Source organism: Eurypyga helias, unplaced genomic scaffold (assembly GCF_000690775.1).
Source record: "Eurypyga helias isolate BGI_N326 unplaced genomic scaffold, ASM69077v1 scaffold27362, whole genome shotgun sequence".
In the NCBI taxonomy this organism is placed as follows: Eukaryota; Metazoa; Chordata; class Aves; order Eurypygiformes; family Eurypygidae; genus Eurypyga; species Eurypyga helias.
In genome coordinates this window covers 12880-26050 of record NW_010236987.1, presented here as the reverse complement: position 1 = coordinate 26050, position 13171 = coordinate 12880, and the positions used below count along the sequence as shown (strand labels likewise).

General features: G+C 50.5%; 1 protein-coding gene across 1 annotated transcript in view; it reads right to left on the bottom strand.

The window, feature by feature from the left end:
* Positions 1–6281, bottom strand: part of RAB11FIP3 (RAB11 family interacting protein 3 (class II)) — a gene marked incomplete at its 5' end in the record, with an annotated part of 46474 nt that extends 40193 nt beyond the window's left edge. Inside the window, one exon of the mRNA XM_010147312.1 lies at positions 6188–6281. Coding sequence (XP_010145614.1) covers positions 6188–6281 — 94 coding nt within the window. The remainder of the gene's footprint in view (positions 1–6187) is intronic.
* Positions 6282–13171: the final 6890 nt, after the last annotated feature.

The window sequence follows — 13171 nt, the reverse complement described above, 5'->3', positions numbered from 1 at the left end:
CTCCCCATATAAATCACACCAACCAGATTCTGACTCGATTTCCCTAACCCCATGTAAATCACTTCCCCAGATCCATGTGTAAATCACTCCAACCCAATTCTAATTTGATTTCTATGCTTTTTCCATGTTGAAAGTGACAGTCAACCTTGCCATCAAGTTCTGTTGCCTTTTTGGTTTTTAAACAAAGTCGTATGAAAATCACTTTTTTTTTTCCCTTTAATATCTTTGATGGTGATTTTTTTAAGCAACCTAAACCACTCATTCACGACAAGTAGAGGGATGGAGCAAGACTTCAGGCCATTCCGACCACAGCGTACCACTGGAGCAGCTCCCCTCCATCACAGACTGGCACATACACTCCTAATTCCCCATCCTCTGCGAGCAGGGAGAGTTACACAGACTGCACAGACAATCCTCGACACTGTCATGGGCGGGCCCAGCGCTTCCCAAGACACGTGTTGAAATGCCACTATTTGAAAAGAAAAATCAAGTTCAGTACTTCCAGGAAAGGTTTGGCTGCTCCTGTCGCTAGCAGAACAGATCACAGAGGATGAGCAAGTGGACCCCGGACTTATCACGCACAGCGACGGTGCTACGAGCATCCCTCTGCACTACAGGGATGAGGAGAACTCTGGTCTACAGAAAACAGCAAAGGGATTATTCTTTTGATTTCTAGTATATGCGTAAGTTGCAAAGTGACATTTAAGCCTTTGCTCCTTTCAGGGGCAGAATTAACACCCCATAAACTTCTTACCCCACAAGCAGCACATATAGCCCATATGTATCTATATGCCACAGCAGAGCAAGCTGCAATGCAAAAAAATGCAGAAGACTTAATCAGAGCAATTTTGATTTTATTCTTGCCCATGAATCAATCTTGATTTCCCATTCACAGCAGCCCCTATTCCCTGAATGAGCGCTGTACACAAAGAGGCATCTGTCCTACCTTCAGCCATCACAGGAGCTCTCTCCCTAATCGCTGATGGTTTAGCCAGGGTGAGGCAAGATCAGTGTGAAAGTCTTCACTGCAGCAATGCTGCACGAATAAAGAGATCAGCAGATCTGATGAGAACGTAGGAAGCGCTCATGCCAGTGCCAGATACTCACCGAGTTTAGACAAACGTGCACACAAGCTCTCCCTCCATCTGCTAAGCTTCTGCGAGGCCCTTCCTCTTAAAAAGCAAATGCCGCGAATATTAAATTGGGCCTGGGTACCCCGCTGAGGAAGCGTGCTTGGATGTCAGCAGTAGGCTGTTGCAAATACTGCCATATTTCAATCTGGAAGAGACGCCACTGAAGACACAAACACAGCCTCAGTAATAATTACTGGATTGGGAACGTGTAAGGGAATGTAAGCTTTGGCTTCTGGAATTATCCCCGCGCAAGGAAAGCTTGCATTTTGCGTAGCAAAAGCCATCTGCAATGCAGATCCTACAGAGGGGGAAAAAACCCACCCACCACACGCAAACCAAGCAGCGGTGTACGTTACCAGACGGAGCCCGACACGCTGAGCGCCTTGAAACGCGCGGAGCCAGAGCGGATCCGTGTCACCAGGGCAGCAGCCAGAAACCCACCCAGCCAGCGCGTGCCACCGAGCAGACAGCCAGCACCAAGTGGCTCATGGGCACCCAGCACCGGGGTCTCAGGGGGGTCACCCTAGGCACCACCACATCCAAAGGTGCCTCTGGATCGGCAAGTAACCGGTGCGGCAGCAGGGGCAGGGAGCACGGCAGCAAGGCTGCGGAGCACGACCTACGCGGGGTCATTACTCAGAGCTGGTTTTGAGAACTGATGTGCAGTTCTCTCTCCTGGCTGTAAGCTTTTAAGACGTTAATGGTCACAGCCTTCATCCCACGGGAGGGCTGGATGTGTGCTTTTCTTTCAGGAAATTCCCAAATTGTCATTCAGCTACCAGCAGCACACCAACCATTTTGGGACATGAAATGCCACTTGCAGAAACTGCAGCCGCTGCTCCGAGGATACATCCATGGAAACCCTCCCAGGGCTGCCCTTGAGAACAGAGTGATGCAGCCCCACGAAAGCTCTGACCGACGAGTTCACGCTGCTGCCAGTTCCAATGAGCAGCAGCACAGGGTTTATACAGGCCCTTTGCAGCAGCTTGCCCCCATGCTGCTGCTGCTAGCCACCAGCCCAGCCGAAGCCCTGACCACCGGCCAGCCCAGTGTTTGCTATTCAACACCCTGCCCTGCCTCGATCCGTGCTTTTCCCTCCAGCCTGGCCTTTGGAAGCCTATCAAATGCCTTTGGTAAGCTGAACACACTCCTCCCGCTGAATGCCTCTTATTCAGCCCCACGGGGGTACCTCTGCTGAGCTGTGGCTCATCCATTCAGCCGACTCCTCAACCAGCTCCCCCACAAAGCCGGCACTGCCAGGGTCTCCCCCAGTCCTGCCCCTGGCTCGCTCCTGCCAGCAGCCTGCTGTCCCTGCAAACAGGAACTCGGTTATAGCTTCCAGGTTTGGGTGTTGGCTCTGGAGCTGTATTTTCCATCTTCCCAAATCCAAAGAGCTTTTAGTTGAAGTGTTTGGGAAAAAAAAATAAAAAAGTGACTATTTGCATCCTCAGGCCCCCCTTTGAGTTCAGGAACACATCTATTTCTCAGTGGATGCACAGTCTGCTCTCCAGGCACAGGGGAGCCTGTGTTCAGGGATCAGAAGCCAAGGCAGAAGGGATGGATGAGGCTGCGACCCCTAGGGATGCACCTTCCCCTGCCTGACACAGCAGTAGTTTGAAGTGACACCAACAGCAATCCCCCTGCATGCAGGGGGTACCTGCACAGAGCCCACTCCCAGCAGGCTTTTCCTTGGGGGACAGATGTTACAGATGTTTCAGCGCAAAGCACGTTCATGATCATGCAACTTGTTCATTACTGCTTCTGACTTCAAGAAAGAGCATTAGTCTGCTACAAAGAGGAGACATTACCTATGTCCCACTGGATGCAGAGATGCCCATATTTTTCACAGGTGTCTGCAGCTTAAAAGGTCTTTAAATACCCTGACAAAGAAAGGAAGCTGCTTGTGAGCACAACCCTTGCAGCTCGTTTATGGTGGATGACACTACCTGTATTTCATCAGCCAACTCCCCTCCAGCCATTCCCACACCCTACACGCAGCAGACTGGAGCTGCTCTTTGGTCCAGCACCTCACCTTTGAATTACAGACACCATCTTACTACCCCCTGTCCCAGTCAGCTCCTTGCCATACAGAGACCTTACTCCTGGTCTGAGTTTATGGCTTGCACACCGTCCCTTGTACCCGTTTCTCACAGAGCGAGCTGTCGCTTCTAAGCGTGATGAATGCCGCAGCCACGCTGGCTCCCTCCACATTCCTCTTCCCCTGCAGACTACAAAGATGTCCCATTGGATCTCACCGACAGTAGCCAGGTGTACCTGATTTTCCTCTTGCTGTGTGGCATTACACACCTTATCTGGCTCCTTTAAGCATGCTCTAGAACATACTCTCCTCCTTTGAACCAGTAGCATTACTGCCTCTGCTTCATTATCAACTTCAAGTTTTACACGGCTGTAAAACTCCACTTATTATTTATCATCCCTGATTCGCCGCCAATATTTGTTCCAGTTTCCGCCCTCTGCTTTGCCGTTTATGCACTGCAGGACTGGCCAGCTATCCAGGCACCGTTCACACAAACCTTGAAAGCCAGCAAACTGCACACTTTGGGGTGCGGGGGGAGGGACAAGGGTGCCCCAGCAGCCTCACCACCCCACGAGCAAGAAGGGCTGGGACACAGCAGGGTGTGAGGAGCTGAATTGGTCCCAGGAAGTGTCTCTGAGCCTGCCTCCCTGTGCCAGGCCATCCCCCACGGTCCCCATCTGCCTGCTCCTGAAGAAAGGCTCGGAGTTGGGCCAAAGAACTGAGCCCAAATGCCCAAGAGCCACTTGCTCACCACCTCTACAGAGGGGAGACCCCAAGGGCTCAGACTCCACCACCACATTTTCATCTTAAGTCTTGTCTTTGGGAAGGGCAGAAGATAAGGCAGCCACAATGGGTTAAAGACTCTCATTACAGTCTCAAATCCAGGTTCTGCGGCATCCAAGTCAGGTTGCTCTTTCCCCCCACGATCAGCATTACCTGGCCAGACAGAAGGTTACAGCGGCAGAGAGATCAGACTTGTTTCACCGCAGCGGAGAGGTGGCATCGTGGCTTTCGGTGCTGACTGAGCGGTTAAACGGTGCTTTGCTCCACACTGAAGGCAGACGCAAGTTCGATGAGTCCTAGATCAGCATGTTCCGCAGCCAGTGGGAACATACCTCAAGCAGCTGGCACAGGAATAGGACTGAGGAGTTTATATCCTCCCTGGATGTGAAGGCCAACTGAACACGAAAGCACTTGTAAGAACAGCAGCTGACTACACAAGTTTTGCTAGTTTTGTAACTGCACCTCCAGTTTGCCAAGCTAGTCCATAACAGCCTGAGTAAAATCACAGCTGTTTTCCTACAATCTCCGAAGGGGGAGAGTGAAAGAGAAGCGGAGCATCTTCAGAAATAAACCTTTATTTACGTTAAGGCAGACACTGCAAGGTACCAGCTTACATCAGGTCTCACTTCAGTGGCTGACCAAAGAACTACAGAGCACCAGGAGATGCAACAGAACTATCTCTAGCTAAAAATAGGCCAAGCTAATGAACAGAACCTCATTGGAGGGGACACCCAGCAGCAAGCGTAACCTCTTCATTCTCTACAAGGGGATGATCAGTATTGACTGTCTCAACAGCAAACCCTCAAGGTGACTTCAACGTGAGCAAATGCTCAGCTGGAGAGACTCAAAGAAACTCTCTTATCATACACTGGGTTTCTTTTCTCCCTGTTTAATGCCATGTAATGCTAGAGCACCCTGCCTTTCCTAACCGCTGTAATAAATACATATCAATCTCTTTCAAGATTAATAAATAGGGATCCTAAAAGCTCTGTCCAGATCTGCTTTTTCCATTCAATTAATATAACACAATACCAGCACAATGAATTATTGAAGAGAAATACAAGCCAGAGCTTTCACAAACACGCTCTACTCCAATAGCAATTTATTACAAATTAATAGCGTGCTGCATTTCCTCCTGCACCATGAGAGCTGGAAACCAGCCACGCTGCCAGGCTGCAGCAGCCACCAAAACTTCAGAGCTGCCACAAAACTCTACAGTCCTGAGCACAAACAAGCTGGGGAGGGGGGCAGAAAACCAGCAGCCACGTCTGCTTCAGAGGTTTCCTACTCATGAAACAACACTGTTTGTAGAGGAATCATCGGTCTTCCCCCATGCTTGCTCGTACTGGCACTGTGTGCAGGGCTGACAACGCGGTGCATGTGCATCGCCGCGTGAAAGCAACACTGACGTTTGAGACAAGCGTTGCTGAGAAGAGAATTAATTAACGTGCAACTATGATAATTCATATTTGCACATTTAAAATTACAGCTGCTCAGCAGGAGGCTTCCAATACTTTTTACACCCTGCTCTTAATAACACGCTTGCCCCAAAATGACCCTCTAACACTCACACTGGAGATGAGCCCCAAACTGAAAACATCTTTTCTTCAGCAAAGCAGTTCAAATGCCAACCAGCCAGAAAAATATTTCACGTTTCACCAAGCTATTGCTCTGAAAGCACCTTCAACAAGCCCACCAAGAGTAACAGAGTTGTCACAGGCCTCTCTTGGGGAGCTGTTTCAAGACTGCCTACCAGCGAGTTCAAAGGTCTGGTTTAATGTGTTTCTTGCTTGAAATCACCTGCACATGCTGATCCTCTGAACAGCTGGAGTCAAGGCAAACGCACTAGTGCCCGTTGTTCAGATGTTACACTGGAGCAGACAGACAGACACCTCTGGCAGCGCGTCAGCCAAGAGCCGCTCCTCTATCCGTGCGGCAAACCTCCATGAAGTCGCAGGTGAGAGCACACACCAAACCAGGAGGGATCTTGCCTTGACGACTTTTCTGTTCCCAACACACATTTAGGAAGGAAACGTCCTGAGAAACAGGAAAACATGCAACCACCACCAGCACAACTGCTGTACCACCACTCAAATGCACTCGACCCCTCTGCCAACACAAAGTGACTTTCCGAGAACCAAACCCAGCTTGATTGCACCACGAGACTGTTAACCCCTGTGGCATCAAACCTGGTGTTTCCCTGTCCTCCCATGCGGCACAGCAGCAAACTCACCTCCATTTTTGATAGCTCTGATCCCCCGATGGAAATCTTCGAAGCTGATGACTCCAAGTCCGCTCGGATCGAGGTACTTGGTTAGGTCCTTTACCTGCAACCACACAAACGCAGCGTTACCCACAGAGCCCTTCGGGGAAACAGCACCTTCCGCCAGCGAAACACCTTGGAACAGATTTTTCCTCCTTATAGAAAAAGATTTGAGCTAATGGCAGTGAATTTCTTAAACTGACACCAAACTGGCCATTCTCCTTGAAGGGAACATCAGTAATCAGTACTTAGTTAATTAGTTAGTGGGTTAATTAGTACTTGGCTGAAATTATTGCTCAGTTTTGAAACATAGGTTAAGGCAGGATTTCGTGCAACATGGTCCTTCTCCATCAGGGATTCATTTGTTTCTATGTTTTTTAAAAGAGGCCCTATCTTAATTGGCAAAACTCAATAATAGGCTGCCCAGTATGAGGGCCCAATTAAGAGGATTCAGTGGTAATGAACTGCTCCACGTTACAAATTTAGGTCATATAATTGAAACATTTTCACAATTAGACAATGCCCAAGGGGGAAGGAATCACGTCAGCTAGCGAGGATTAGGATGCGGGTGCCGGGGAAGGCAAACACATGGAGCAAGAGATGCTCGTGAGACACAGCAAGGGTGGGCCTGTCCTCCAGAAAACCCCTTACCCCACTGATGCTTCCCAAGTTAAGACAACCAGGCAGTTTTTCTGCTTTAAAAAAAACACAGACCCTCATTTTAAGGGATACTGAAGCACCTTCGTGTATGTTAGAGCCACAGCCTTCAACTCAGAAACAAGCCCAGGAGGAAGCAGGGTGTAAGAGGCAAAAGAAGCCATTTCACAATTAGGTCCCTACTCAAAAGCTGACTGCACAGCTGCCCTCACCCTGCCAAAAACATCCACCTCTCCTGCCCCAGAGCTGACACACAGGAGGAAGAAGTCTGCAGGTGGTCTGCAGTGCTGGATTTGTTCAGCTCTCACGAGCCTTTTCACTCCCTTCGTTTTGGCTTGTTCTTGGAGAACAAGATGGTGAATCATCCAAACCTCTCCTTCCAGGGAAGGAAATCTCCTGTCTAAAAGGAGACTGAACATCTGAGGGTGCGGAGGACAACTGAGCCCAGCCGCGGTGCTCGGAACTGCCCAACTCATTACGCATCAGGAGGGGATTTAGTTTGCTTTCTGTTTTGCTTCAACCCATGTATGTGTTCATACAGGAAAAAAAAAAAAAATCACATCTGCAACAGGCTCAGAGCTGTTCACCCGCATGGAATCAAACATGATGAGGGCAGGCAGGAGATGTCTCTGCTTCAGGCATCCCACCTTCCCCCAGCAGCAGCGAGCAGGCTGCCGGCACGGAGGGAACCATGGGGCTGGGACGGTGAGCAACGCTCGGTTGTGTCTCTGCTGGGCTGCCACGAGAGAAAGCCCCGAGTCCCAGCACGGCACCAGCTTGCCCGCCAGCCGGCTCACTCCACCAGGAACAGGGAGAAGACACCATCACCATTTTCTCCAGTTTTCTGGGGAACTTGTCCAGTACGGATACCAAAACTGCTGAACTCGCACGCCACACTTTGACTTGGATGAGTCGGGCTTCTTGCACGTTAAATAAAGGTATTTCAGACTAATAAAAACAACTCTCAGGAATGTGTCAGTTCCAGTTAACGCATCTGGCAGCTTCTCGGAGTTCAAAAGCTGTAGCTTAATTTGTTATCTGTGTATATAGATAACAGAAATGCAAGCGACATTTAATCAGACTTGATAAACCTCGAAGTGATTATCATGACACACTCTGAAGTATGGCTTCTGTAAAGATCCAGCCACGATGACACATGAGACACGCGGGCAGGGCTGCTCATGAGCTGCTGCAGTGGGCGGCTTCTCAGGACGAAGACAGGCTTCAAGCCCTCTTGCCAATAGCCCAGCAAGGCACCTCTCCCACACTGGTGCTTGTGCAAAAGAGACAGAGCAGCCAAAAAATGACAAAAAGATTTTGTTTATGTAGAAAAACCACCGATGTGCTTAAATTAAGCTGTGGGCAGGGAGGAAATGAGCGGAAATATTTCTTAAAACTTCACAACCCTGACATTACGGATGCAAAAAACAAAAGCCACGTAACAGGTGAAGCTCAAGGCCATGGTGGTATGTTAAGCGGGTTGGGATCAGCACAGTATTTGCTGTCCAGGCTCAAAGGAACCCTGATCATTAAAGAGCCCATTGAGACAACGCTCCCTTCACCAGACTGAGTGCATGCAGCCACTGACACTCAGAAGAGCTAACACCACAAAGAGGACAAGAACATCAGCAGTGCCTGCCTGGTTCGCTCAGCCCCTGCGAGACGCTCTCCAGGGAGAGCGGAGGCTGTGTCCTGCAGGTCAGCATCTCCTAGCACCCACAGCAATGGAGCCAGGGATGCTAGGGCAGGGGACATCCCTGCCCAGGCCCTTCACTGTCCACAAGCATCTGAACCTGCCTCCACCACCTCTGGGGCTGCAAGCTCCAGGAGCTCACTACTGCTCTATACAGGAGTGTCTTCTTTTAACTCTTCTGCACCCATTTTCTGCTATAACATCCAGGGAGGTGGTGGAGTCACCATCCCTGGATGTGTTTAAGAGACGGGTGGATGAGGTGCTGAGAGATATGGTTTAGTGGCGGACAGATACGGTCTGGATGACCTCTAAGGTCTTTTCCAACCCAGTGATTCTATGATTCTATTTCATCAACTACCTCCCAGTTCTACCCCTGAAAGATGTGGTGAGGTGCAAGTGTGATCCCTGTTGACCCACCTCCTCCTCGAGGGGTCCCAGCCTGCCCACCCTCCCGTCGCAAGGTAGATGGTCCAGCCTCCCGACCATCTTAATCATCCTTCCTTCTCCAGCCCCCTCCATCCCTTTTGAAGGTGAAGGGCATAAGCGTGCACACTATTCGAGACAGGGTACATCAAGATCTTGAACGGTGCCAGAGGTCCTCAGCGTTACTCCCTAACCCTAACTCCTCCCGAGGCCCACTGCCTCACTCACACCCCAGCTGTCACGGCACTGAGCCACCCGCGTCAGGAACGACCAACGACAGCTCTGGCATCTCCCTCCTGGGTTCCAACTGCCAGTTTTCTCCGTTTCTTCATTTTGATGACTAGGCTGAAAGCCCTATCTTATTAGGACAGCTGGGAAAAACCCCAAGCATTACGGTTCAGACTGGTTTAGATTAGCAAATCTTAGCAGCTCTGGAGTCAGATTTGTTGCTGTTAGCCGAAGACTAATCTGCAAGAGTGGAGTAGCTAACACCACACTCCCATCAGCAAACCAAGCTGCAGGGCTAAGCTAGAAACAGGCACACACAAGCCACAGTCACAGGGAGGCTCCTGCTTTCCAGCAAGAAATATTCAAAAATCAAAGTTTTGCTTAATGTGTGTGTTTGTAGCTGGGTACAAACTCTTCTTGAAGAAACAGCAGCTAGAAATACAGAGCAGCAAAGAGGATAACATGGTTTAAATAGTGGATTCAAATCCTGGTGGAAAGCGAGAGGTTTAAGCTACTTGAAGTCAATCTGTCTTAAGCTGAACAGACACAAGCCTGCAGAAGCAGGACTGGTGGTGGGAAGCGCCAAAGGGGCTCTGCTCGTCCCTGTGTCGAGGACGAGGCACAGCCTGGAGCAAAGGTGGAATGAGCTCCTTGCATGGAGCTCCATCCAGAAGGGATTTCTCCTGGTAAGGGACAGAGAGAGGGAAGGAGAAGGGAGATCATCTGGCATCTCAACAACAGAACAAGAACTCATTGCACCAACCACGTCTTTGCACTGAAGAGCTCTGCATGCTGGCAGGGTGCTTCGCCTTCCACACCCAACAAGACCTGCTGCCAACCAACACCCATCTCCCACGAGCCCCTGCGAGCACGTACGCCAGCGCCGTGCCGCACTGCTGCGCCGGCTGCCAGCAGCTTCCCGCCATGCCGAGCGGAGAGCTTCCTCGCCGTGAAGGCAGTGTGGTACACGCTTTCGAGCCTCAGCTGAGACAGCAGTGACAACCCCACGTTCAGATTAACGCCGAGGCTTGGCAGCCACACAGCGAGTTTTCCAGGGAGGGGAGGGATTCCCAGCAGTGAGTGACCCTGGTAAGCAGGTGGAGGAAAAGGAAGCTCCAGGACACTTTATCCTTCTTGATGCTCCACACAGCCGATGGATTCAGCAGAACAAAACATCCACTGTACTTGTCTTAAGCATTGATCTCGGAAGGGAGGGAGGGCTGTGCTGGCCAGCAGACACTCTCCTTCTAACCCCCGAGCCAGCCAGAAGTTTTGCTTCATATTCTGGCTCAGACTAGGGCTGAATCAACTTCCATAAAGAAATTCTTCCAGAGGGTGAAACGAGGGTGGGAGATTTCCACTGGCCACAGCCGTCAGGCACCTCAAAAAGAGCTGGCAGAGCTCAGCTCCTACAGCCGCATGGTATCTCATACCATGATGCTCCCAGCCCAGCCACAACAGGACCCACATCTCACCCTCCACACCACGTAAGCTAGCTACGTGCAGTAAGCTATTAGCAGTAAGTCAGCATTTCAGTACTGCTTTACTCCACAGATTCTGGAAGCAAATCCAAAGGAGACAAAGAGGAGGAATCAATACTGCTATATTCCTGATAAATAACCCCAAATACTCGAGGCAGGCCAGCAAGGAGGCGGCAGCTCCCATCAAGGACTTGCACGCCTGCAGACTCACACATGCTGCGATAAGCAGACAGATGCTTTTGCCTTGAGGTTGCTCCCTCCTTTCCTTGGAAAGGATGTGGCATGTGTTCTCAGTCTTCTGAGTAAGAGGGCAAGCATCAAGGTAAGGCACGGCGAACTGAGTGAGGATGAATATCTAGTCTGCTCAATACTCTCAGGCTTCCAAAGGGAACGACCACATGGATTACGTGCTGGAAGAACCTAGAGAGATATCAGAGACCTAGAAAACGCAGAGAGCCTTTAGAAAGACCCCAAGAGATCTGTCCAGATAAGGGACAACATGCCAGAGACTTACCAAGAGTCTGGTTGAACTGGGCGTCTGGCTTGGCGTGTTTTAGCCACACGAGCAATCAACAGGGACAGACCAACCCATCCAGGAAAGAGTCCACAAAACCAGTAAGCCCAGCCCAGATTCTGACCAGGTAACACAGCATTCTTACTGCTGGCTAGGCCTTGATTTTAGCCCAAAACATCAGATGAACCATCAACACAACCCTCAGGCCTTCACCGGGGAACTTGTTGCCATGCTCTGACCTGAAGGAAGCAGCCAGCGCGGACTGGGGTCTGCGGCAAAGAGCAGCAGCTACCTGCAAGCAGTTTAACACATTCACATTTCACTTATTAAAAACTATTTCTACAGAAAGGCACGGGTTTATGCTAAAAAACGAGCATTGAAGCACTCTAGCCAGAGCTCTGAAAGCAACTGGCTCAGAGCACAGGCAGGTCGGGTACCCCCACCTCAGGCAGGCATTCCAGCAACGAGGTTGCGGTGGGCAAAGAAAACATGTGGTTTCACGTGTACATCCTGGCCGGCTCCGGTTCCTGGGCTCAGCGAGCCAGGCTGCGCACACCGGTCCCCTCGACATGAACCTGCAGTTGTCAGCAGGCTGCAAGGCAGGGAAAGACCACCACACTGCATGGCTCTGCTACGGAGGGGTGAAGTGAGAAGAGAGAGACACCTACAGCTCTACATACCCACATCGGCTCCATGCACTCGTACCACTCCCTCTTCTCTAACTATTTATCCATAGGAAATACCTCTCTCCTGAATGGAGTATCAGGAGACTAATATGTTTAAGGACCTTACCCTCGTCTCCTCCCCTCCAGAAAACACAGGAGCCTTCGTGGTTAAATTTAAACAGAGTGAGGCAGGAAGCAGGGCCCAGGCTAGACAAGCTGCAGCTTCAGGATCAGCTTCCAAAGGGCTGGTTTCCACCCGGTGCCTTTGAGGAAACCCTACGGACAGAAAGCTTCCACCCCTTCGGTGGGCAAGGACCCATCTGATACCCTCTGCTGCTAGAGGGTACGCACAAGGGCAAGCGAGTGACTGCAGCCTGTCCCCAGTGCCATTAACAGGCCAGAAAGGCTTCCAAAACATTCATGTAGCTGTTTGATCAGCCCTGCATGACCAAGCACAGGGCATGCAGACATTGTTCCCCATGCATCTGGGCATTCGGCTTGGACACCGGCTCTGAAGTATTGCAAACACAAACTAAAACTTGGCTCTTAATCCAACGCTGAGCTTTTTCTATCAGCCTCTCCTTTTCATCCTCTCCAGCTGCACTGATCTCCCCTTTCCTGCCTGCACACTGCTGCTTGGACCTCTGCCCAGCTTGGTGCAAGGCTCCACACTATGTTAAACCTGCCCAAAGCCAGCCTTTATCTTCTGTTTGGCCTTCAAAAAAGGCTGCTCAAACCACCTCTCCTCATCCGAAGCCTTTGGGTTGCAGCTCTGGTTTACAAGGACGTGTTTGCAGGCACCCTACCCTGCCCAGCAGTGCCGGGTCTGCCCGCTTCCCAGTGCCAGGGAGAAGGGTCTCAAGGAAGGACTGAGTACACGTGGGATGGCAAGAGCAGATCCCCACCGCCCAGCACCTACTGCATGTGCCAGCACATTCTCCACCCATTTATGATTTGGGGAGTTTCAAGCAAAACAGAGGATCAAAAATGTCCTAAAATCCAGCAGGTTTTGGAGCTTTAAACTTGGGAAACTCATTTATGTTGCATAACCAGGTTCTGGGACAAGTTCTGGGTATACAGGGGCTCACAAAACCTGAGAAAGGACAAGAAAATCTCACTTAACTCTGACTACCCTCTTCAGTCCATGAGAAGCCCAGATCTGCCCTGAACACCTTTGATCTTCGGGCAGAAAAACAGTAGTTCAAGTCAGACAACCTCTGAACCCGAGGAGGGCGAAAGCTGAGCACCACACTGGCATAACTGCCAGCTGGAGGGGATTTTTAGCCAGCAGTT